Source organism: Uloborus diversus, chromosome 4 (genome assembly GCF_026930045.1).
Source record: "Uloborus diversus isolate 005 chromosome 4, Udiv.v.3.1, whole genome shotgun sequence".
Taxonomy (NCBI): domain Eukaryota; kingdom Metazoa; phylum Arthropoda; class Arachnida; order Araneae; family Uloboridae; genus Uloborus; species Uloborus diversus.
The window spans coordinates 66,536,331-66,562,393 of NC_072734.1; the positions used below are offsets into that span (position 1 = coordinate 66,536,331).

Genomic DNA, 26,063 nt, shown 5'->3' on the forward strand with positions numbered 1-26,063 from the left:
TTTTATCTTTCAGCAAGATTCCACTCCGTGTCATGTCTCTAAATCGACTCATAGATTTTAAACAGAAAGATGAATTTGGGTATTAAACTGGTCAAGTAACTCTACCAATCTTCAACACGATCAAGAACTTGCGGTACCGTCAAATCTAAAGAAGCGGTTCAAGACCTGATGCCCGCCAAAACAATTGAGATCGTTGCCGCATTGAAGAGGGTATGGAAACAGTAAAAGAAACGATTAATGTAAACTGGTGGTAGAATCGCTGTGTGAAAGGATTAAAGCATTGAATCCAGCAAAAAATGACGCATTCTAGTATTGATAGTTTCTTTTGAAAGTGTTTCATCCCCCCCCCCCTTTAATTTGAATGTTCTAATTTTTCGACTCAATGCAAACCTTCATTTCTATAACCTTTTGGATTATTCTGTCTAAGATTATTTTTAATTGAGTATATTTGAAATGAAATGCCCACTTTAAGGTCTAAGAAAGGTGTCACGTTCATTTAAATACATAATTTGCTCTTATATTTGGTTAGAACAAAGTTTCTTTCAAAAAGAGAGACGTATTCTATTGTTTTGAATTTGAGTTGTATTATATCCCAGTAGCCTAACTCAAAAATGTTTAACCCAAAAAGTGTTATAATTTTTTTGATAGTTAGGAATAATTTATCTGATGTTGTTCTATTCTTATTAAAACAATAACTCATTTTGTTTTTTCTACAAAAATTTTTGAATAACCAGAAAGTCACACTTTCGGCGTGTCCCCATCCGTTTTTCAAATGGAAAATTATTTTAAAATTTTATATCAACATCCCACAAATTCAATTTGTAGTAAATAATTAAGCATACTTAAAGGTGTAAAATAGCATTCCTTAAATAAATTTAATTTAATTATTTAAATCATCAAGGTACATTGTTTTAAACTTTGTCCCCAGGTTTTTATGTCATTCTCCTGTCCTAGGAATGAGTTCAATTATTATAGATAAAAAAAAAAGAATTTTTAATCTGCTGTACTATAAAACTGTTTATTATCACCATTTTGTTGGATTATTTGAGTATTTTGTTCATATGATTTGTCTGCTGTTCTCATTAACATTTTGAAGTTCAAGAATAGTGTATGTAACACTTTCGCTGTCATTCCCCTGGACAATATTTCTGATTTAAATAAACGAAACATTTTAACTCTACTTATAGTGTGTGGTTGAATTAAGAGGTTAGAATAGAAAAATAACATTATTTACCCTAAATATAATTCTGGGCTTAAGTAACAGGCAAACTGTATATCATACTCCTGCCCTTAAAAACGTGTCCAACTCCTGGTGCAAAAATATCACTCTCCTAGCACTGGTAATGCATCCCGTAAAATAGAAGGATTTATTTCCAATACATTAGTTGGAAAATAAGATTGAATGGAAAAAAGAAATTTAAATTTGGCATTTTTAGCATTTTTATTTTTTTAAAAAAATGTGATTGGAAAATGTCAGTTTTTTGGAGAACAATCCAAATGTACACTCCTGTTTGCGAAAATTGCAACACCATGAAAGAAGCATCAGAGTTGAATGAAATTTAATACACAGTTGAATGATAATGGTACAAATAAATGATTACATTTTCAAACCAAACAAAAAATAAAAAGAGATAGAAATTAGTATTTTATGTGGCCAACACGCGCCGCAATAAGAGCTGCTACACGACTCGGCATGGAGTGAAACAAAGTTTGAATATCTGCCTGCGGAAGAGTATTCCATATTGTTTGTATGCGCAACCTAAGTTCGTCTGTCGAAGCAACAGGACGAGGATCACGAGCGAGACGCCGCCCAACGAAATCTCACACATGTTCAATCGGTGACACATCCGGGAAATATGCAGGCCAAAGAAGAAGCTGTACCTACGTTTATGTATCGGGTACTGTTAAAATTGCCCACAATTCGTTCGTAGCAATTGTGATCGTCCATAATATGCTATGGCACCCCAGAACATAACTCCGGGTGTTCAACGTTTACTCTAGCATATAACCACCGATAATCATACACGCCTCGCTAACGGCCGTCTATTTATATTCGGTTCGATCCGTCCGCCGTTCAGAGGGCGCTGCTCATCATACGCATGTGCTACCGGTCTGCAATTCTAATCATTTGCATATCATACCCTACTTTACATTTCCTGCAATTTTCAGCTCACTCGCGTAAGTCCTTCGTGGTGTTGCAATTTTCACAAACAGGAGTGTACATGCATTTTTGTGTTATGCAATAAATTTAAATGCTGCTTTTTTTTGTGTGTGTGTGCTTGTAATTAGTGCAAATGCGTTTTTAGTATTACATAAAGCATTTAAATGATTTTTATTGTTTTACATTTTGTGTAATGTACGAAATAACCTTTTTCTGTTTTGTATTGTGTAATATATTTCTTTCTTTTTTTTTTTTTTTTTTGATTTTACATAATTCATGTAAATGCTTTTTGTTTTTTAATTTTCAATTGTTATATTTTTGGTTTCAAACACTTTTCAATATAAACTCTTTACCTTTTTTTAACTTTTAATTATAAATTCAAAATTAAAAGTTTTTGTTTTCATCCAATTGTATCTGTTCAATCATCTATTTATTTACTTTTTCTCAATGGCATCAAATATTAGGACTTATGAGTTGAGCTATCAATGTGTACCGGAATGACATTTTTGATGCAAAACAAAAGTTTAAGTGATTGCAGTGAAACTTTTTTTCATTAAAAATGGCACTTTTTCCTTGTATTTCTTCGTAAGCAATTATAATATGTAAAACAAAACAGAAAAAAACTTTTATTGTTTTCTTTTTCAATTTTTACTTGCTACGTAACAAAATGTCATTTTTGACAACCAAGCTTTTGGACTTAAGACAAAATGAAATTTCTGTGAAACATGCAAAAACTTATTCTTTTACCTGATGAGCACTTTTAAAAACCAGGAATAACAATAAGGTGCTGAAATATACGAAAGGTCTGTGGCTTAATCTACAAATTATATTATTTCTGTGCAAAATTTCTGTGAATTATGCATGAACTAATTCTTTTAATTGTCGAACACTTTTAAAAAATTGAAATAACATTAAAATATTATTATTAACTTGAATAATTTTTGACGCATTGGATTAAAATAGTCGAAGTGCGTGTGTTGTGTCGAGATGAATAAGGCAAAATAATAAGCATTTTATCATTTAAGATAAGTACATTAATTGCAATAAAAAAGACCTTTTTTTGAACGAAATTTTTTTAAAAAAATGCATTTGACTCACACAAAGTCATTGAAAAAGTATAATGAGTAAAAAAAGGATAAATCATTCCAACGAAATCAGTTTAAAAAAAAATCGTAAAAGCTGTCATATTCATAGAATTGCTCAGTTTGAAACATAAATGTCAATAAGAAATTTCGTTAATTAATTTACTTCAGCGATTTTTCTTCCAAATTCTCAAAGATCTGTTTAAATTTTTTGACAATTGAAAATTTAGTATCAAATCTTTAATATTTTACGCAGTTGACAATAATGTATTCAGTTAGCACCTAGTGGCTGCTGCTTGGATAGGCCTCATCCAAACAATAATTAAATAAAAATTCACAAAGTCTATAATTTTATTTACTTTAGATATTTCAAACTGTAGATCACAATTTACATGCGCGATAATACATAATAGTTACTTTATGCTTGAGATTTTATCTTTTTTCCAAATAAAAAAAATCAGGTGATATGAAAAGCAAATTGAATAACATTGTTTTCAGGAATAAATTTGCTTTTACAACATTGTTTCGATCATTTTTACTTTTTAGCATAAAAGTATTTATTTATTGCAGCTAATACCGTCCAAGCTTTTTTTAATTATGGAAATGTAATAGTTTTTAGTTAAAGTTTTTATAGTTCAAGAGTTTTTAATTTCTATATTACAAAAAGGTGAATTTCTGTCTTTACACATTTGTGTTAATGTTTATTATTTCATTATAAAACAATAATACATACCTCTCTCATAAAAGCAGCAACAGGGCCGTAACTTACGGCCCTGTTGCTGCTGCGTCCCCGAAAACAATATCGGGGACGGTTTAAAAACTTTCATGCGGAGCTTTGCGCTATTTGTGCTAACATTCAAGTCGTCGGGTTATCTATTATGAAAGCGTTTTATGCATTTAATATACATATAAAAGACATTTTGAGTTTTGGAACATTTTTTTTTTTTTTTGGAAATTTTGAAATATAAAGAAACATTTAAATGTTAAACCTAACTTTTCGGGGGGGGGGGGTTGATCCCTTAGAATCCCCCTACTGTATACGGCCCTGAGCCTCAACACTCAAATAATTCAGTTGGCAGCAGTTAGCCATTGTCAATTTTCTCAAGAAATTTCGCGACTCGTTATTTCTGTTTAAGTAGTTGAAGGAAGTTATGTTGTGTATGTTTTACTGGCATTAGCCTGCTGAGATTTCCTTCCAACAACTTTTTTTTTTCTTTGCCATTCTTTGACACGTAGCTATACTGTGTACACTCAGGGTGGTCTGTTCATTTCGGTTGGCTGCATCTTCAGTTTCAAAAAACTATACTCCACAAATCAAAGCGTTTGGGACATTTTCACTTGATCTAGGGTGACGTGGGAGGGAGTTGCTATCTATCTCTAAACTCTTTCCTTAAAGGACCATAAGCTTCGAAGAAGAATTTTTCCGTGTGCGATATTTTATTAAAAAATAATGACAAATAATTTAAACATTAACATTTTTCCTTTACTAATATTAAGATTATGTTGCCTCAATACATGAACAAAACATAATTTGTAAATTATTTGCAATCAGTAATTTATGAAATAAAGTTGATCCTAAGGCACATATGTGTTTCTAGTTGATCCACGAAGGTTTAAAGGCCTATGATTGAAGATTTTTTGCAGAGAAAGTAGAATACAAATAATGGTGCTATCCGCAAGGTAAACAGTTGATGTCTGAAATGAGAGTATTATTTTGGTGACATAACACTCCCTTCCATTTTCCTCTCTATTTTTTTTTTTTTTTTTGTTAACTTTTGTAATAGTTCTAATTATTGTAATTCCGGCAAAATATTATATTCCATACAGAAAATGATGAAGAAATCAAATACCACCATCCCAAAAAGAGTGAACTTCGATCATCTCCAAGATAAGCGACTAGGTTTTCGCTATTAACTTAATGAAAAAAAAAGTTGAAAATCTATCCAACCTTTCTTCTAACAAACATCAGAAATGGCCTCAAAAAGACTGCAAAATGTATAACTCACGCCTTGCAAGGTTTTGTATATTTATTTTCAAATCTAAACAGTCCTGTCAAGTGTTATGCCAGCAGCATATGGGATTTAATTTTTTACTCTAGTTCTGAAACCATTTGATTTCTAACTCTCTTTCAGACGGTACAATGCAGCCCCACAAGATGCATGGGATCTGTGATGTCAGCGCCCCCTAAGCGGTCGCAAGGAACGGCTAGGCCGAAAGAAGAGGTTCTTAAGCACGCCAAACACTTTTTTGACCAGTATTTTTCCAGCATCAAAAGGTACGTGCTTTTCTTTGTAAGTGGAAAAAAATGGCATCAGTTTTGTTACAGTCGTGTAAAAAGCTAGTTATGTTGAGTGAACGATGATCAGTTTTCTTTTTACCATTTCTAAGCCTTTGAAATAAAATGTAACTGGAACGGCAGCAGAAATAAAAAAACAACCTTTATAGTAAATATAATAATTAACATATAAACCTTAAAAAAAGTTCAATTTTTACAAGTGTATTTGTCTCTATAAAGACAGAAATAAAAGCATTGAAGTCATAAAATCAAATTGATAGCCTTTTTTATCATAAGCAAGCTATAACTCGATTTTTTAGGCCTGAACGAACTTCTAATCAAAGTTCACTCGATAATTATCGATGCATTCATTATTTATAAAAACTTTTAAGACCTTCTCTCAATCTTAACCGTAACTGCAACATAAAATTAAGGCTTCTATAGGCTGGAATCGTCTGGCTATAAGAATGTGGCATGTTTTTATGTATTAGTAACAAAGGATGGTGATGTACAATAGATATTCTGGTCATTATCTTGAAATCTCAGAACTACTGAACAGTACTAATCGAATGTCTTTAAGATATAGAGAATTAGGAGAAATGAACGCGATAAGACTTTTGGAACGCATTTCTCAAAAAGAACTAGGTTATTGACTTTTTTTGCGAATCGAAATTAATGAAATGAGTTATACTGAAAAAGTAATAACGTTAATGAATTTGTTATATTTTATGGGCACTCGATAAACAAATATGTTACTTTTTAAAATCACAAAGTTCAGATGCATACATTTTTTGGATTTGTTTTTAAAGCTGGGGATTAGACATTTTTTAAAACCTAGTAGTAAACATTGTAATCAACAAATTTGTAAAATACACTATATGACCAAAAGTATTGGAACATTTTCAAAAATTCACATTTTTACGGATTTCTCGAGAAAGAAAACACCAATAGCTGTGTAATTTTTTTCACATAAAAGGTATACTCCAGCTGTCATTTTCCAATAAAAACTAAGTCTACTATTCATTTAAGGAACCAGCAACAAATTGAGGAAACAAAAAAGAAAAGTTTTCTATCATTTTTCATTGTAAATAGCTGGGAATAAGCTATAAATTTCAAAAATAAGTTAAAAAAACTATCTAAACTTTATATTTATATTTTCGTGAAAGTATCTCTTATACCCACAGAGATATAAGCATTTCTTTCAAAAATACAATTTTTTTTTTTGAAGGTTTTCGGCTCATATCACGCAGAGTTTTCCGTCAAACGTTAATAAACTTTTAGAATATTTGACAGCATATCAAAGAAACATAATAATGAAATTTGAAGTTAAAATATTGAAAATGCAATGAAATATTAATGTTTAAAGTAATTAATTTTTCACTGCGCATGTGCGAAAGATAGCAATTTATAACTTTCATAATCCAAAGCTCAGCTGGATTCTGCAAGTCATTAAAAAATTTCGTCTCAATATCTTTAAAATTTAAAAAGTTATCAGAGATCTAATGAGCCGAATTTCTATAAATCTTGGATAGGCAGCGAATGTTAAGGGGTCGTTCACAAATAGGTAAGCTCTTATCGTTGCAGAGTGTTTCATGATAAGAACGGATCATTTACGAAAGATCCCTCATGAGTCGTCGTCTAGCCAAGAATTATTAAAATTCGGCTCATTAGATCGCTGATAACTTTTTACATTTTAAAGATATCGAGGTGGAATGTTTTTATGAGTTGTAGAATCTATCTGAGCTTCTGATCATGAAGGTTATAAATTGCTATCTTTCGTGCATGCGCAGTGAAAAATAAATTGCTTTTAACGTTTATATTTCATTAAATTTTCAATATTTTAACTACAAATTTTAGAACTTCTTTCTGAAATTTATAGCTTATTGCCAGCTATTAACAATGAAAAATGATCAAAAACCTTTTTTTGTTTCCTCAATTTGTTGCTGGTCCCCCAAATGAATAGTAGACTTAAGTTTTATTGGAAAACGGCAGCTGGAGTATATTTTTAATGTGAAATAAATTGCAGAGCAATTGGTCTTTTTTTTCTCGAGAAATCCGTAAAATGTGAATTTTTGAAAGTGTCCCAATACTTTTGGTCATATAGTGTATGCTACAAACACTAAGGCTAACGAAGAACTCCTTTTTTTTCTTTTTTTTTTTTTTTTGGTATGACGATTCCCCAGTCACAGCGCATTGCAGCTGAAAACTTCCTTCCTTTGAAAAAGAGATCACCTCAAAGCCCAAAAACACATCTATGCAGTATTTTTTGCAACATTGCTCGTCACCATATAGAAACGAGAGCATAGAATTTAATTACCGATTTTAAATTAATAATAATAAAAATTAAGTTGAAAACACCACAGAGCAAAAAGCAAAGAAATGTTTGTTTTTATTTATTTTGTTGTGCAATAGCAGAAAAAAAGAGATTTTCTTAAGTTAATAATGACGTTTTATGACATTATAAAATTAGAATTATTCCTAATGGTTCATATGAAAATGAAAATCTTCAAGTAAAACGCAATATTGGAACCTTTCAAATGGTAATGACAAATGTAAATAAATTTGAAATGTAGATTTTCTTTTGAATTTAAAAGATAACAGAGTAAAAAAAACCCCAAATTGAATTTCAGCTCTTGAAATCAATCTGTTGTCAGGTTTTCCCATCATTTTACTCAAATCATTGAATAATTATGATCTTTTGACAAAAAAGCTGATATTCCTGTATCTGAATAAATGCATTTTTAGCTTATGAAACAAAACTTATCATTGACAGAAGAATATTAACATATCCAGTACAAAATTAGCATTACGTTTACTGCCAGCTAAACAAAAATAAGCTTAATCCTGTTTGTAATTCAAATTTTATTTCTCGGTTTTTAATGCGTTTTAATGGTTTGCTCCATTTTTTTTATGCATATTTTTCTTCTTCATCCTTACTTTTTTCATTCTTGCTTTCGTCATTGCTACTTCTCCCTTGCTTTTTCTTCTGAAAAAAGAAAATAAACTACGTATATCTACGACGCTATTGAAGAAAAAATGTAAACTTTCGTCTATCATATCTTCTCACCAAAAAACCAAAAATTTATTTCAGGTCATAAATTTTGAAAATAGTGATGTAACAAAACTTCCAAGTCTCAAGAAAATACCTTAATTTATTCCATAGTTATATTACATGAAATCAGACATTATGACAAAAGTATTATTTTATTTGAAACTAATTTATCATCGTGTCTTTCTTATTCAAAAAATACTCACGCAACCAAAAAAAAAAAAGAAAAAGATGCTAATAGTAACGTAATAAACTGCTCCGAAACGTCTACAAAAACTTTTTTTGTCCATGAATTGGTAACAATGTTAAAGAAACTAAATAAAAATCTGAAAATGTAAGCATACATTTATGCAAATTTTTAACTTTTAGACATACGGAATAATCAGTGATTACTCGGCATGAAATGATTACTAATCACTTGGCTGCAAATACTTGATTCTTAAAACTGTAATGGGGTCGTTTCTGAAAATTTAAAAGTATTTTTTTTTCTGAAAGAGCATGCTTAAAAACATCGGATTTGACCATTTTTTAAATAATTTGACAAATTTTAGTATATTCAAAAAGGTATCTAAATCTGTGCGCAGACTCAATTTTATTTTTAACGCTTCTGCGCATGACATCACAAATGATGAAGTGCCATTCACTGTTGCCATTAATGCAGAGCGCAATATTTAATTCGCATCTTTACTCACATGTACTGGCAACGATATGGTTGATAGCAAGCATAGAATGCTATTTTTATTTCGTTTTTAAATTATCATAACATAAACCGGCTGGTGGCGTGATGTTTAGGTGCTGGCCTTCAACGCCTGAGGACCCAGGTCCTGACCTGGGTGGCCAGTCGGTGGATTTTCGAGATGCAGAAAATCTTCAGCGCCCATGCCGTATGACTATGCGGCATGTAAAAGATCCCTTGGGTATTTGTTTGGCTTAGAATATCCCTTGGCTAAATTAAATCCCTAATGCAATTTCGTCTCAAATGAGAGCCCAGGTGCCTCCACCTGGTGGAAACTGGGCGTCAAAAACACTACTGCGTCATGCATCAGCGCTTTAATGGTGACACACGAAAGACTGATGCATTGTTGGGGAGCGCACTAGGTCTGGTTATGACACAGACGCCTCTTGACGTGGGTCTTTTATACAGCCCCATTGGAAAGAAAAAAAAATATCATAACCTGGAAATGCGGAAGACAGCAAGTGCAAACATTCAGCGTGCCAGTGAAATACGCCGAAGTTCATCATTTGTGACGTCATAAAGATCACGTTTTGTTTTAAAAATCGGACATTTAAAAAAAATAATTTAAAAATTACTGTTGGGCAATAAAAATATTTTCTGGGTCCATGTTTTTTTTTTTTTTGAGCAATCACGATTGCTTATTGCTTTCATTTGACTGTTTTGATGTCCTATCATTTTATTTTCCCACCACCACCCTCTGCAGCACCACCGTCGACCGGCTCCTCACGATGCTGCTCCTATAGCGAAAGCCGTCTCCACGTTGCATCTATATCCTACACACGCGCATACATACACAACTACACACACACAAACACATACACACGCATACACATACACACACAATTACATACAGACACCTACACATGCACACACACAAACACATAGACACACTCATACAAACAACTACCCACACATTCATGCCTGCACACAGACACAAACACACATGCCTACACATATACACATACCCCTACACACACACACACACACAAACACGCCTGCACACAGACACCCCACAGCCACACAGTGGTAGGTAGCGACGCTACTGTAGTAGCTACATTTTTTAGTGTTTGTAGTGTAGCGCACTACTTTTGAAAAAAAGTAGGGTAGCGAGTAGTTCACTACAAAAAAAAGTAGTTTGTAGCGATTTCTAAAAACTACTTTTAAATAAAGTTTCCAAAAAAATAAAAATAATAAATAAATAAAAAGAAAGAAAGAAAGAAAGAAAAAACGAGGTTTCAAACAACCTGACTGATGCAAGTCTTACGCGAGTAAAACTTGCATCAACCAGATTCGTATGTCTCTGAAAAATACGAGCTGACATCAGACATATTTTGACGCCATATGTTCTATCTGTTAGACGCCATTAGTTTGTTTGGCATCGAAATGTTCACATTTCCCTAATTTTTTCCTTCAGCAGAGCATGGCTTAGAAATAAAAGAATAATAGATAACTGTCAAGTAGTACTCCGTTTGTGTTTTCTGTCAGAATAGCAGAGAATGTCCAGTGGATGAACATTTTAGATATCAATGAGATTATTGCGCCAGTATCCTCCTAATGTGGAAATTACTGTAAATGTTATAGAAAAGGATGACAGGGAACTGCCCTCTGGCCGGCTAACAATAAATATTACAGTGTCATAGAAATGTATAATAACGGAAATGTTTCCGTTTCGTGCAAAATTTGCCCGTTAATCAAAAGGTATGAATGTCTTCCACATTTACACTGAAATCCCAACTTACGCTAGGGATGCGACTCCCCACTTAGGTTGAAATTTCGCGTTGAGAAAAAGAGAATTTATACGATTTTTTTTAAAAGAACATTCCAATTACTGTGGACATTAGTAAACATTCCTCAAACTATTTTAACTCATTTCATGACTTCATTTTTCCCAATTTAAACGTAAAGAACTGAAATTTTATTGTACTAAAAGAAAAAGCTGTGTTATTCAATAAAAATACGGCTAGGGTGCACAAAATCGATAGAAGAGAATGGCATAAAACAGCGTTTCTTAATTTCTTTTATTAGTGGAACCCTTTTTAATGCTCACTTTTTTCGTGGAACCCCTGGTGTTTCAATAGTTTGCAGCCAGTATTCTGTTTCGGAGAATGCCCCGGTTCTTACCTCAAAGAGACTATCACATTAACTATTTGTCATTAAATCGCTAATGAAATACATTTAACTATAGATCATTTTAATTATTTGAATGATTGCTAATTACTACTTCTTATTGTAAAATACCAGTACACTCCTATTTGTGATTCTGAGAAATACTCAGAATTTTTAAAAGGGATAAATATCCTCAGCATGTTGTATGATTGAAATATCTTCTTAATTAGGAAGAGAAATATAGATGTGCTTTACCTACAAAAATGTTAATAATTCACTGAAATGTACGTAGAAAAAGTTTTTAAACTTTAAAATCAAAAATTTTAAAATATCTATTATTTTTTAACATTTTTTTTATTTATTTACTAATTAGAGTTTTTGATGTCACTGTGTGTTCCCTCAGACAGAACTGGAGTAGCTGTATATATAGAGACCTTAGACAGAACTAAACCATTTAGACCCTCGTGACCAGAACTCCTCCTTAAATTGGTCATCACTCGTTAAATGCTTAAATCGTCCTTTCAACTTCTGCCCTAGATACTTTTCACTCCAGAATCTCCCGTACCTGCCACTATTTGTGGCTTAACCAGTTGCATGGAACCCTGAAGACAGCTCTGAATTTTGGAACCAGACCGGTAACCGAGCAATCTCTGGTCCAGATCCCCAGAGGTATCGTTTCACTTGGAAGACATTGTGACACGAGCATTTTTAACGTCTCTGAGTCACTTTCACCATTAATGAAGACGGTGGATCTTCGACCAGTGAGGATCGAACCCGGGAACCTCCGGTCACCGATGCCTTGCCGATCAGGCCACCACGGCCTTGCCATAGATACTGGGAGAGTGGCTAGTATCAAAGGCAAAATATTTGAAATTGATGTCAAAAATCGTAATTTATGGCAATATTTGGTAATGTTGTAGGAGAGAGATTTGGGGCGCGTTCCAAAAATTTGTTCACCATTGAAGTCACTTTTAAACTATTTTCGGGGATATTAGGGAATTAATAGCTTCTTCCGAAACTTTTTCAAAATTGAAAATTTTAACACCCAGTTTTATGTTATCTTTATGGACATTAGCTGAAAAATAGGCGTTTTGGGAATGATCTCGATAAAACTTCGAAGTTAAAACCTTAAAGATACTAATTCATGCTATTTTTGATCAAAAATTTGCATTATTTTAGGCGGGAAATAAAATTGTTCCCATAGTGGCTATTCCAGATGAGTAATAATGCTTAGATTAGTTGCGAAAGTGACAATTAAATGTATTTTTTGAAAACGCGTTATTTTTGTCGATTTTTTAAGTGACAAATTTAAAAGGTGCGGGAAGAAAATATACAAATCTCATGGAACCCCTGAAAGAGCTCCGTGGAACCCTGAGACTCCGCGGAACACAATTTAAGAAACGCTGGAATGAAATGAAACAGTACAGTACGTATAGTATGTAGCAATAATAAAATGAAACACTACAATTGCACTGTAGAGTAGACACAGTAATTCGACGCACTTTTCAGTTGTTCAAGAATATCGATTTTTTTTAATTTTATTTCTTTAGTTGTCCGAAACTTTCTATTATTCCTTTTAAAACGAGAGAAAAACAGCCCGCTTATGTGAAATAATGTTTCATCAACTTCATTTTAAGAATGTAAAAGATGCGGAGTGACGATTTGTAAATTAACAAAGGGATGTTTTGACTAGTGGGGTACTTTTGCTTTCAGTGATGCTAAAAGGAAAGTTCATTAACGAAACTAATATTTTGTTCCCACTAAAGAAGGTGATATTTAAGCCTTGCGATTCCCTTCCGAAAATTTTCGTGTTACGGGGTGAGGAATTCGCGTTAGCTCCAAAATCCGTTACTCGAAAAAAGCTCGCTATTCAGCCATTTCGTGCTAGTCGACACTTGCACATTGAAGTAAAATAAGCATTCTTAGTTAGTTTTCATATTTTGGATATTTATTAATATTTGATTATAAATACTGGTACTGTTTGGGATATTTTTAGAATTTCTTTTTTTAAACTGATTGAGTGTTGATATATCAACAAAATAAAAGTCAATTATTAAATATTGTAAATTTTCAAGATCATTTGGTAAAATTGAAAAATGCTCTTATTTCATTTTATTAGTTACGTAAGAAAGGAGATGGTGCCCAGGTTCGGACCCCTAGCTTGAAACTCAAAATCAATTAACTAGTTTTTACAAAAAATATAAGTGCCTGTAAAATTAACTCCTATAGTGAAAATTAAAGTTTTTCTCTTTCGTTTAAAGATGGTTTTAACCATCTAAATCAATTTTATGTACATATATGTATGTCTATATAAAATTTTAACCAAACTATGACTGCATACTGCATCTATTAAATTTTCAAGTAGCCGAGTTGCACTTCTTGAATGAAATATTCACTGTCAGGAAAGGATTAAAAACTTGAAAGTTGAATTCCTTCAACTTTTTTAATCCTTTCTTGTATCGAATATTCGTAAAAATCGTAAAAAATGTTTGGAATGACCAATTTGCTCGGTAAAGGAATGAAACAATAAATATATAATTATTAGTAATATTTCATTTTCAAATGAGTCAATTTACTAACCTAAACCAGTTTTTTAGGTTTTTCGTTCAATCCTCAAGCGGTGTGTATGTGTATGCTTTTTATTTATTTATTTTTTAAAAAGTAGCGAAGTAGCGACTACTTTTCAAAAGTAGTTTGTAGTTGCTACATTTTGAAAAAAGTAGTTGTAGTTGTAGTTAACTACATTTGTAATAAAGTAGTTGTAGTTGTAGTTCGCTACAAAAAAAAAGTAGTTTTTCCAACCACTGCCTACACATATACACATACCCCTACACACAACACACATACCCCCCACACACAAACACACACGCCTACATACACTCATGATTGCGAAAAACATAATTTGAATTCAAGATGTCAAAATTCAAATGAATTTTTTTTTGGGGGGGGGGATCATTTTATCAACTTTAGTGACTAAAAGTAGTAGTACTTTTGACAGAAGGAAACAACCTCATTCGTAAATTTTTCGTTTTTGTTACTTTAATGTAGTTTCAATTTCATTTTGTTTATGTCGTTTTGTTTTAAATTTTACGTTTATACGTTACGGAAATTTTACGTTTTGTTTTAATCGCAAAATTTCCCCTTCGCAGAATGAATTCTCCCAGTCATGCCAGACGCTGGAAAGAGGTGGCAACCGAAGTAGAGAAGACCGGCACATACGACTTGAAAGAGACTGAACTGGTCTATGGAGCAAAACTTGCGTGGAGGAATGCACCAAGGTGTATAGGCAGGATACAGTGGTCCAAACTACAAGTAAAGTAGCGATTAATTTTACTCATTTTCGGGGTTCTGTTTTTCCCCTCCGCCTTGGCTTATTTGGTGCAGTAGAGATATTGACAGCAGGGTACAACTATGTACGACACTGGTCAGAAACTTTTTTGCGGCCTCCACGATGTTTCTAGAGGCGTACATTGTTTGCCCTCGTACCCCCGTAATTAAAATATATGGTCACAAAGTCCGCCGAAATTTTAAGAAAAGTCGTCAAAATTAGCGAGTTTCAGTGAGTAACGGAAAACATTTTTTACATGATTTGTAGATGGATGCAGATGATGAAATTACGTAATCAATTTCCTGCCTAGTCTTTAACTTTGGCACTTTTCTTAAAATCTCAGTAGACTTCAAGACCTAGCTGGAGAGGGCAAAAACTTTTTGCGTCAAGAATGTCTCAAAATGCTCTTTCGATTGTTACCGATTTAAATCCTGGTAAGTAATGAAGTAAAAATATATTTTGAACCTCTAGTATTCTGCAATCAAGCCAATTTTGGAGATGTCTTGGAGGACAATATATGTTATTGTATCTTATAATATAAAGCGAAAAAATGCAAGCAAAAGTAATTGATATAAGTGACTAATATACATCATAACACAGGATATTGTGAAATTTGGCCTGATTACAACGAAACGTAGATATCAAAATTATTTATTATATGACTTTTAAATGTAATTAGTGTAAATACGTTGTTATGTCCGGAATGGAATTGTGATTTGCAAAAGAGATTAACATTTCAGGGAGATGTTTTTCCATGATTTAATAATTGATATGAAATTACTGGATTTTTTTAAAAAAAAAAATTAGCTGTAGATTTGGTGGTACCCAATTTTGGAAGAATTGGGCTCCTGGTCGTGTGCCCATACCATAATCTAGCCCAGGTGTAGATCCAGAAGTGGTGAGGGACAAAAGATAGCCTAAAACTGCGCTTTGAAGACTTTTATTTTAAACATTTGTCCCAGACCCCTAATTTTTTTCACAAAAATGACATTTATAATCCCTTTTGGAAATGACCCTTTCCAAAACCAGCAGCTGGATCCGCCATTTATCTAGCCCTGGATGATTATTTGATACCCATGCTGGTTACATATGTAATTTTTGCCATCATGTTGTAAATCTTTCCTGACCTATCTCAGGACCAGGGATCCTTGAGTCCCGATCTAAATTTAAAAGACTGACTGATCTTAAGAATCTCACCCAGCCGATAAACAACCTGTGGAGCAAACACGGAGAACCCTGGGGTATGAAGTACATTGTTTCTTGTCCTTAAAAAAGCCACTACTAATCCAGGTTTTACGAACTTTTAGATGTTTTTTAAAAAATTCTGTCGTATTAAGTGAAAGTACAAACATCATTATTTAAGTTGCACGTTTAAAAATTCTGCATTTTACGGTATACTTTTTCCAACTTCAAAACAACTTGAATATCAGTTATACTATACGATGTAATTTAAATGTATTCAGAAGTGATACGCGGTTTAAAATTACTGGGTGTCCATCTGAATCGTAATCTTGCACCTCACTCGCAAGATTCTACACTCAGTTGTACAAGGTGATACAAAAAGAATAGTGGGGTTTCAAAAGTGTATAATTTCCAAGAGTAAAAATGGTCCAGAAATGATGTTTTGCATACTTAATTATTCTGAAGATAATCTGTATGACCCCTTCCTGACGTTTGAACTCAACACACCCGTACTCAAATTCCAGTCATATACGTTGTAGCGCGAAAGCAGTCACAGAAGCAATCGCTGCGGCAATTCAATTCTTGAGTTTGTCAATATCAGCAAGAAGTAGGGGGGGAAGCAGTATCCTTTATATATCTCCACCGGGAAGAAATTACATGGTGTTGACCTATGAGGGGGGTTGGCAATCATAAAGTGATAAATTACCTCTTTTTGACTGCCATTTTGACTGACTGAATAACAAATAATAAGTGGAACGCTTGATAACACGCAGAAATATCTATCGGTAGCAAAGTGAAACTTAACAATTCGCTCTTTCATTCAAGCTCCGCCGGACAGCTGTGGATCCAAATGTTCTCAAATCGGTAGCCTTATGAAACCCCCATCATTCTTTAAGAATCACCCTGTATAGTTCCTGAAAGTCAGGGTTTTCCACCTAGGGGGGATCATGGCACAGAAGCGCGATTGAAATTTTTACGGGGAGTTGTTTTGACGGGTAATTTTCTCATTTGGGTGGGGGGGGGGTCTTTATGATATTTAGGTGCGGTGCACCCTTGCTCCTAGGGGGTGGGCACCCCTGTGAAAGTACAGTACAATTTCGTTTATGTGGACTTACTGGGATGAAAGTCAATCCGAATAAACAAAAATCCGGATAATCCAGGTAATAAGCGAAATAAATTCTTTTATAAGCAGATGTTACAGCAAAAAACATTGCTTTGTAACAAAATTACTTAGTTTTGTTTCTCCAAGCACTTTATCATTTATAGTTAAACTACAGTAGGGTCGGATAGACACTCGAAATACATCATGTTAGATAAATAAATACCTCTGTGCTAAAAACTAATATAAGAAACAACAACGTCAAAAAACGAATTGCGGATTACTGCAGACATGTGTTTCGGCGTTAAAAGGATCATCTTTTTCAATGCATGCAGGAGTTGTACATTGAATCAAAATAAACAACAAATATTTGGTGTATTTATAGTTCCGATCTTGCTATTGTAATATTCTTAAACAGATTTTTTTTTACTCTACGCATTTGATCCGGATAAACGTGAACCGGATAAATGAGATTATATAAATATTCTCAAATACTGAATTAATTAAATAATTTTAATACAAAACTTTTACGCAGCAAGTAAAAAAAGTAGAAATTTATAAACACAATATTACACCGAATTTCAAAATTTTTAGTGTAAGTTTATGAAAGTTTAATTTACTTCGAACACAATACCCACTATCCCAACAAGTTAAACAAGGACCAAAGAACCGAAATTTTGAACCTTCAATGACTGCTTCCCAGTAATTTGTAACCAAAAGCATTAATACTAAAAACAACTGCAAAATCCACCTCCACTGCAGCCTTTATTTCATTAAATAATTTTCTGAAATTATTTTCTGATAGTTAATCTACTTACTGCATCGTACTCTTTAATTGAAGTGCTAAGTAAAAGACTTATTTCCGAAATCTTTCCAATTATATATCAGCTTTTGAGGGAAGAAAATGTAATCCATTCTGAACCAGAGGAGCGATATTAAATCATAAAATTATGATTCTATTTTTTTTTTTCATTATTCCCTTCAAAATGACTGGAGACAGAAAATTTATTTAAGGTTAACGAACCGGCCTAAAGGGAGGTATTTCCTTTCGTTATTATGCTACTACCATAAACAAGGACATAAATGATCTATTGTTTTGCATTTAAAACTCAGGTAAAGAGAGAGCATTTTCCTTTTATTCTCGAAAAGCATTACTTTTGCTTAATAATATAAATTATTTATCCTTTCACTTGAATCAAGGTTATGACCATAAAATGAACAAATCAAATCAACTTGGTTGTACTATTTGGAAAAATGGAAGAATAAGACGAAGCAATAAGGTAATGTTGATTTGTCCTTCGATTTGACAAAATTAGAACAAAACTTTTTATTTTCTTCTTTTTTAAATTTATTTATTTATTTTGCGAATCTTTTTTCTTTTGCCTCAATTTTACCTGCATGTTAAGATAAAAGTATGGGTTTTTAAGTTTTACGACGCGGTTATTGATTTGCATTTTATACTGTTAGCAATTTCGCTTCGCTACAATAATGAGCATAACCGAGCGCGGATAACACTTTGACGTATTAAAATCAACTAAATTTAAGTAAAAAGTAATTAAAACTACAAATCTAGGTGCACAAAATTATTTTCAAAATTCATGTCACGGACGGTGGTATTACTAGCAATTATACTCAGTAGCATCACTCAGAACTTAATCGCAAACTATTGCAGTGCTTCAAAGTCAAAAATAAGCTACCAAATTAGCATATCACTCTCATTTCCAAGCACTGAGGAAGATTCTAGTACTTGTTGCTAGTAATAGTAATTTCGGTAGATTGTTTTTACTAGCAAAATAAAGAAAAGAAATGGGTAACATCACGCGGACCGTACTTGCAAATTGTTGCAATGCTTCAAAGTCAAAAGCGAGCTACTTAATTAGCGTATGAATATCATTCTATTTGTGTCTATATTGCTCTACACTTTTATTCTTGACTCCAAGCACTCTGGAAAATTCTAGTACTCGTTGCTAGTGATAGTAATTTTGGTAAATTGGTATTACTAGAAATAATACTCGATAACAGCACTCACAGAACGTAGTCGCTAACTGTTACAGTACTTCAAAGTCAAAAGCAAGCTACTTAATAAGCATATCAATATCATTCTATTTGTGTCCATGTTGCTTTTCGTTTTTATTCGTAACTCCAAGCACTCTGGAAGATTCTAGTAGTCGTAAGTTTGAAAGGTACCGCAGACTTGGTTCTTTATATTCTTTGGATGTCTATTCTGTAATGCCTGTCTAACTCACATTACGCCAGTTGTTGTAGAAGAAGTTAATTCCTCTTTTGTTTCATTGGAAGCACTTTTTTTCTGTAATTTTGTATACTATTCAGTTAAATGCTTTTAAAAATACATTTCCATGTTTCATTTCACATTAATCGCAGTATTTCACATTAATTTTAATGTATATTATTTGTTTCCAGGTTTTTGATGCCCGATATGTCGCCTCGACGAGAGAAATGTTCGATGCTATTTGTAACCACATCAAATATGCAACAAATAAAGGAAATATAAGGTGCGGTTTTTTCTTTTTCTTTTTTCTTTTTTTTTTTTTTGTTTTTGTTTTTTTTTTTTTTTCTATTTTAAGAAACGTTTTTTATTGCGATAACAAGCGAGAAAGTATAAACTTAAAAAGAGAGAAAAATGTAAGGAAAAGCGAATTTATTTTAGATAAATATTTTATTACTAATTAAGAGTCAGAAATCTTCTATTGTTAAATTTCTTTTAGTTTAAAGGTTGTCATATTTTTCTTTACTACTGTCATCTGGTATTTACTTGTTATTTTTAATACTTATATTATTATTTATTATTTCACTATTATTACTCATTATTGAGATTTCTACGATATATAGAGTTTACTTGTATGAACCTGCCTCCAAATAGCTGAGGCAGTTATCTCTGCGCATGGCACAATTTGAAGGAAGTCCATGGTCACGAAAACCAACCAACCAACTAGTATGAAGAATGTAAAAATTTGTTAAAGTGTTAAAAGATACTGCGATAAAAGGTAAAATCATTGTTCAGATTTTTGTCTGACACCATTATTAAACCGTGAGGTTAAACTAAGTTGAATTACTGAACAGAATGAGTAAAAATCTTATATAATTAAAAACTGAGCGCATGTATATCTATGTATCTATATCCAAGTTATTTCTCCCGAACGCCAGTGAACTGACCATGAACCAAGTATCGATAGATTCGTAATTTTCACGTCTTTATGTTTGGCTATTTAACATAATCCTTCTATGATAATTAAAGGAGATCTTACCAATTAAAAAACTAATTTTGACACTTAGATTTCGACATAAAATCCCTATTTTTCGAAGGCTTTTCTCCATTCAAATTCTTATTCAGTGCTTCAACTCAACTTTCCGTAACAATGCTTTTATTAAAATTTGTAGCGGTGAGGAAAATCATTGAGAAGAAATATCTGTTGCCATTTTTATTCTTAAATATGAACAAATAAAATTCTGGCTTTTGTTTTGAGGATTTTCCTGTAATCGGAGGATTTAAAATGTCTCCTTTTCGTTATCTTTCCGCATTCTGCCGCAATTTTTTTCCGAGCTTGATTGTTGAACACGCGTCACTTGACCTAACTTTTATTTTCGAGGTAGACCGTGCAAAACCGGGCAATGCAGCTAGTTAATTTTAAAATTGTGAATCATTTGCTGAAACTGTTCCCAAATGTGATTTGATGATTGGAACTAGATTTCAAGACTACGTGTTTTGTCACCATTGTCCTTTTCTCCCCTTTCGGGTTATATTAAGGATAAAATACTCATCCATAAAGCTGCTCCAATTTTCTCATTTCAGAAGATAATACGATAAAAGCAGTGTATTAAAATTAAGAATGCTTCAGTTCAAAAATTTACTCTGTGGTAGATGAATTGAACATATAGTTTGGTAGGTGTGAGAAGTACCCTATGGTTTCTTGTTATTAATGTATATACAGTGTAGATAAAATTAAAATTTTATGAATTAGATATTTATAAACTACATAAGAACTTGCCTCCGAAATTCCATAAGATACGTCAACCTAAAAGATTTTTTATTATTATTATTTTTACAACGATATCACAGCTTAAAAAAAAATTATGCCCTCATTGAATTTTGACAGAAGATAGAAAATATGAGTTTTTCTCTTACTTAATACCTGGGATTCTATGTATTTTTTAAAAAATTTTAATTGGAATTGAAAGGAACTACTTACAGAACTTTCCTCGAGCCAATCTCTAAACCACCCCTGTACCAAATGAAGCAAAACTCTGGCGGGTATAGTACTCGAGTTTTTTGCATTTATACATGTAGACGCTTCAGGAGATTTTATTTTTAGCACATAAATGAGCTTTTACAGTTATTAACCGACTTCAAAAAGGAGGCGGTTATCAGTTCATACCGTATGTATGTTTTTTTTGTTTGTCCACTCATAGCGTCTCACCTAGTGAACCGATTTCGATGATTCTTTTTTTAATGGATAGAGGATGACTCAACTTAGGTCCCATTACTTGTTTGACCATATTTGTTCTTTAGAAAAAAAGTTATGGGCAAAAAACAGTAAATTTCCCTATTAAATGATTAAAATGATATTGTAGCGAAGTTCGCACTTTTCATCCATGGATAACGGTGGCTCAGTGGTAGAATTCTCGTCTCCCACACGAGCGACCCGGGTTCAAATCCCGATTAGGACAACGTGAATTTTACTAAAATTTCGTTTCTACTGTTTCCCGTATTTTCTCGTATGTTCTATAAATTTCTGTATCTTTTAAAGTTTGGAAAGCTCCAGCACTTTTTCAAGTTGCATATAAGGAGATGTAACGTTCATTCGTGGTTCTGAATAAAGATATCGAGTTGAGACTAACGAGTATTCGCTTCATTTGGCTTTCACATTGTCTTCGCTATCTTCATCTACGCGACAATATGAAATCTCATTGTTATAAAAGTTTGGTGCCATATAACTGTAACATTAATAGTAATTGTAATGATAATTTTGAATAAAGGCTTTTCTAAAGCAATACAGTGATATAGAACCGAACTTCTTACTAGGTAACTTCACTCACTGAAATATCTACATTGCTCTAATGAAATAAAAAATTTTATTCAAAATTAAACACCATCGATAATACTTTTAAACATAATTTTTGAAGTTGGCGCAAAAACAAAAAGTAAAATCCATTGTAACCATGCTTCGTTCATATTTTATCAAAAAATCATCCAAACTTAGGAACGAAACATTTATATCGTTACTCAAATATGCTGTCATCAATGCGTAATGCATGTGGTAGTGAAGAAACTGGACGTGGTTAAATTTATACTTGTAGTTGAGTTATGGCTGTGAATGATTTTATCGATCGTTTTTGCGCCAACTTCAAAAATTTTGTTTAAAAGTATTATCGATGGTGTTTAAAGAATAAAATTATTTTTCACTTTTTAGAGCAATTTTGAAGTCGGTTCTATTTTTTTTTCAAAATTTTTTTCAACTAAAAAAACGTTTTCACTAGCGTTTCAACCAGGACTGTGGAATCGGAGTCGAAAAGATGGAGTCGAACTGAGTTTTGGGCAAAATCGGAGTCGAAAGTTTAAAATTCCAAAAGTCGGAGTCTATCATTTCACTTTAAGTCCGCAACTCTGTCAGCGCTTATGGAGTGGGAGTCGAACTGATTTTGGGATAAAGAAGGCGGAGTCAAAACTCCAAAATTCTAGGAGTCGGTCATTTTTTCCCGACTTCGCAGTCCTGGTTTCAACTGCGGTTGTATAGTTTACTCAGTCCATAGGGAAGTTGTAAATTGTTTCTACAATCTTTTAAACATATAAGATCAAATATTCTTAAAATTTAAATTAAAATACCTTTAGTTTGGCTAACTATGAAGGGAAATGTGACAAAAAAAGTTTTTTTTTTAAAAGAAATCCAATCCCTTTGTTTTAAAAGAAAAAACAACTAACTTCACCAGTAGTATGCAATACAGCAAAAAATCTGGAAGTCTGAAATCAACCTAAAAATCAATACCTACATAAGTGAGCTCGAGGACGTTTTGCGCAACGTTCTCAGTATTCAAAGAATAACTTAGAACTTATTCGCGACCTAAAAAATTGCGCAGTCTCGTTGAAGATTTGACAAGAGGAATTCACTTTTCATTCAAATGGAACATAACAGAATAACTTGTAAACTTAAACAAGTTATACAAACACAAAACATGTGCATATTTTGTAGAGAATAAGTTGGTTTTTACCATTGAAAACTAAAATATGCTTTTTCTTTTTTTGCCATTTATGATAAATATCTTCGAATATTTCTGGTATTTCATACAAGTTTTTTGAATTATGGATTACAGTATTGGGGGAACTACCGAGTTGTGCTGACTACTAAAATACTTTTATTTACTTTCCAGGTCCGCAATAACAATTTTCCCCCAAAGAACGGATGGACTTCATGATTTCCGAATATGGAACAACCAGTTGATTATGTATGCTGGCTATAAGAAAGAAAACGGAAAAGTTGTTGGAGATCCGGCCAATTCAGATTTCACACAGGTGAGGTATTTTAATCAAGCAAAAGTAATTGTCATAGATTCAATGCAAGACAGAGCTATGTAGAAGAATACTGTTTTTTTTTAGACTTTTACTCTCAGATACTATTTACTGTTAAAAAGTACTATATATCAGATAATATTTACTGTTAAAAAATACTATACATTTGAGATTCAAGTTACATAGGAGAATGTGGGGCAAAGTAAGATAGTTAAGATGAGATACCTTTTTCAAAATGAACAAACTATAAATTTGTTCTGGAAATTCTAGTACATAAAGAAAGAACAATGCACTTTGTAATAAAACTTGCAGTAAAATGTTATTTTTCTTTTTTTCTGTTAATTTATACCTTAAAAAAGGTGGAAATTTTTAGCTTTTTCTTTCATGGGGCAAAGTGAAAAATAGCATGAAATATTTTCTATTTCAGCATTAGAAATATTTTTCATCAAATGAGTGTATAAGTAAACAAATGTAAGACTAAAACTGAAACAAGAAACGAATAAATTAATAAATAAATAGGCTCCTTACGTGAGAATAATAAATGGGTAATAAAAAGAGTGAATAAATAGGAAAATAAGTGAATGAATGTATATATATATATATATATATATATATATATATATATATATATATATATATATATATATATATATATATATATATATATATATATGCGACAATGTTGTCGATTTTTTTTTTTTTGAATTAGCAAATGAAATTAACTATTTCACTTTGCCTCGCACGCTCTTGATTAATTGTAAAAAATGTTTACAATAAAAGTAAGCTCAAGTTTAAATAAATGAATATTGCAGTATTTAGTAGTTCTGAGTCAATACTTATAATGTCAATAACATGAACTTTATTATTTCTGAATAACAAAAATTATTTTTGAGTCACAACAAAATATTGCAATATGAGTATCAATTTTCAAAAATGGCTTTTATAATCATTACTTTGATTTTTCATATGTTTCTGATGACTGAAATAGAATACATGCGTTTCTATATAGTTAAAATATTGCCAGATAGGTGGCGCTAAAAGCACAAAAAATGTTTCACTATTTCACTTTGCCCCACATTCCCTCACAATGCTTAATAGGGTGTTTCGTAAGATCACTTTTAAACCAGTTTCAATTTGCAAATAGCTGGATTCAAATATAATTTAGTTATCTTGAAGACTCAAAAGTCGGACTGGTGCTAAAAGTCTTCTTCCAAAACTGCCAGATCCAAAAGCTGCCATTTCAGCATTTCAGAAAAAAAAAATCAACGAAAAAGATTGCTTATTACCCTTAACATCGAATATTTCTGCGACTGCTTTCCTTACCATGCATTTCACAAGTAATTTAAAGCTTTATGTAAAGACATATACCATTAAAATAAATCAATGAAGACATTTTGGAGATCTTTGAAATGTATTCTTTCGGTGCTATTTAGCATTTTCAGGCATACCATTTGGGCATATTCGAGCAAATATGGGTTGATTTATGCGTTCTAAAGACTGCTTATGTTTATTAAACTGTAAAATAAAATACATATAATTGAACTATTATTTTGATTAAATATTCAGGTTACATTACATGATATTATGCAGGTTTTACATCCATTACATTTGACTGTCTGTACTTTTGATTTATTTTTTTCTTAATTCCTCATTTACATATTCGGGTATCTTTTGTTTCAAGTAAATATTTAATTTGATCTGTATTAATATATCAGCTGATTAAAAATGTGCTTTTCTCAGTTAAATTGCAGACAGTTGATTAGTGAATGCTATTAATTGAATCGCTATTTCAAATTTTATTTCTCTCGGATTAATTTATAAGAAGCGTTTTTATAAAAATGCTCAGAGCTATTAGGAAAAGAAAACTAAGATTTGAAATCTTTCTACCAAAGTGTGAAATCTTTATTGCAATAAATATAAGATTTACTAGCTGTTTCACCCGGCTTTGCACGGTCCACCTCGAAAAAAAAAGTTATGTCAAGTGACGCGAGTTCAACACTCAGAGGCTTGAACCAAAAAAAAATTCAGTGAAATTTTGCGGTAGATTGCGGAAAATCCCCAAAAAGGAAACATTTTAAATCCCCTGATTACAGGAAAAGCCTCAAAACAAAAACAAGAATTTTACCTGTTCATAATCGAGAAAAAAAATGGCAACAGATCTTTCATCTCAATGATTTTCCTCACCGCTATACATTTTAATAAAAGCATTGTTGCGGAAAGTTGAGATGAAGCACTGAACAATAATTTGAATGGAGGAAAGCCTTCGAAAAATAGGGATGTTATGTCGAAATCCAAGTGTCATAATAGTTTTTAATTGATATCTCCGCTAATTATTATCGGAGGATTATGTTAATAGCCAAACATGAAGACGGGAAGATAACGAATCCATCGATACCTGGTTCGATAGTCAGTTCACTGTCGTTCGGGAGAAGAAACTTGGACATACATATAAACGCTCAGTTTTTAATTATATAAGAGTTATTAGGGGCATTCAAATGAAAAGGCACCAAACGGTGCACCAA

The 26,063-nt window shown here is 32.3% G+C and overlaps 1 protein-coding gene across 1 annotated transcript in view; it reads left to right on the forward strand.

The window, feature by feature from the left end:
• LOC129220616 (nitric oxide synthase, salivary gland-like) overlaps nucleotides 1-26,063 on the forward strand; it is a 150,013-nt gene that overhangs the window by 39,725 nt on the left and 84,225 nt on the right. The window contains 4 exon segments of the mRNA XM_054855046.1: nucleotides 5,376-5,518; nucleotides 14,559-14,721; nucleotides 19,440-19,531; nucleotides 23,403-23,544. Coding sequence (XP_054711021.1) covers nucleotides 5,403-5,518; nucleotides 14,559-14,721; nucleotides 19,440-19,531; nucleotides 23,403-23,544 — 513 coding nt within the window. The 5' untranslated portion in view covers nucleotides 5,376-5,402.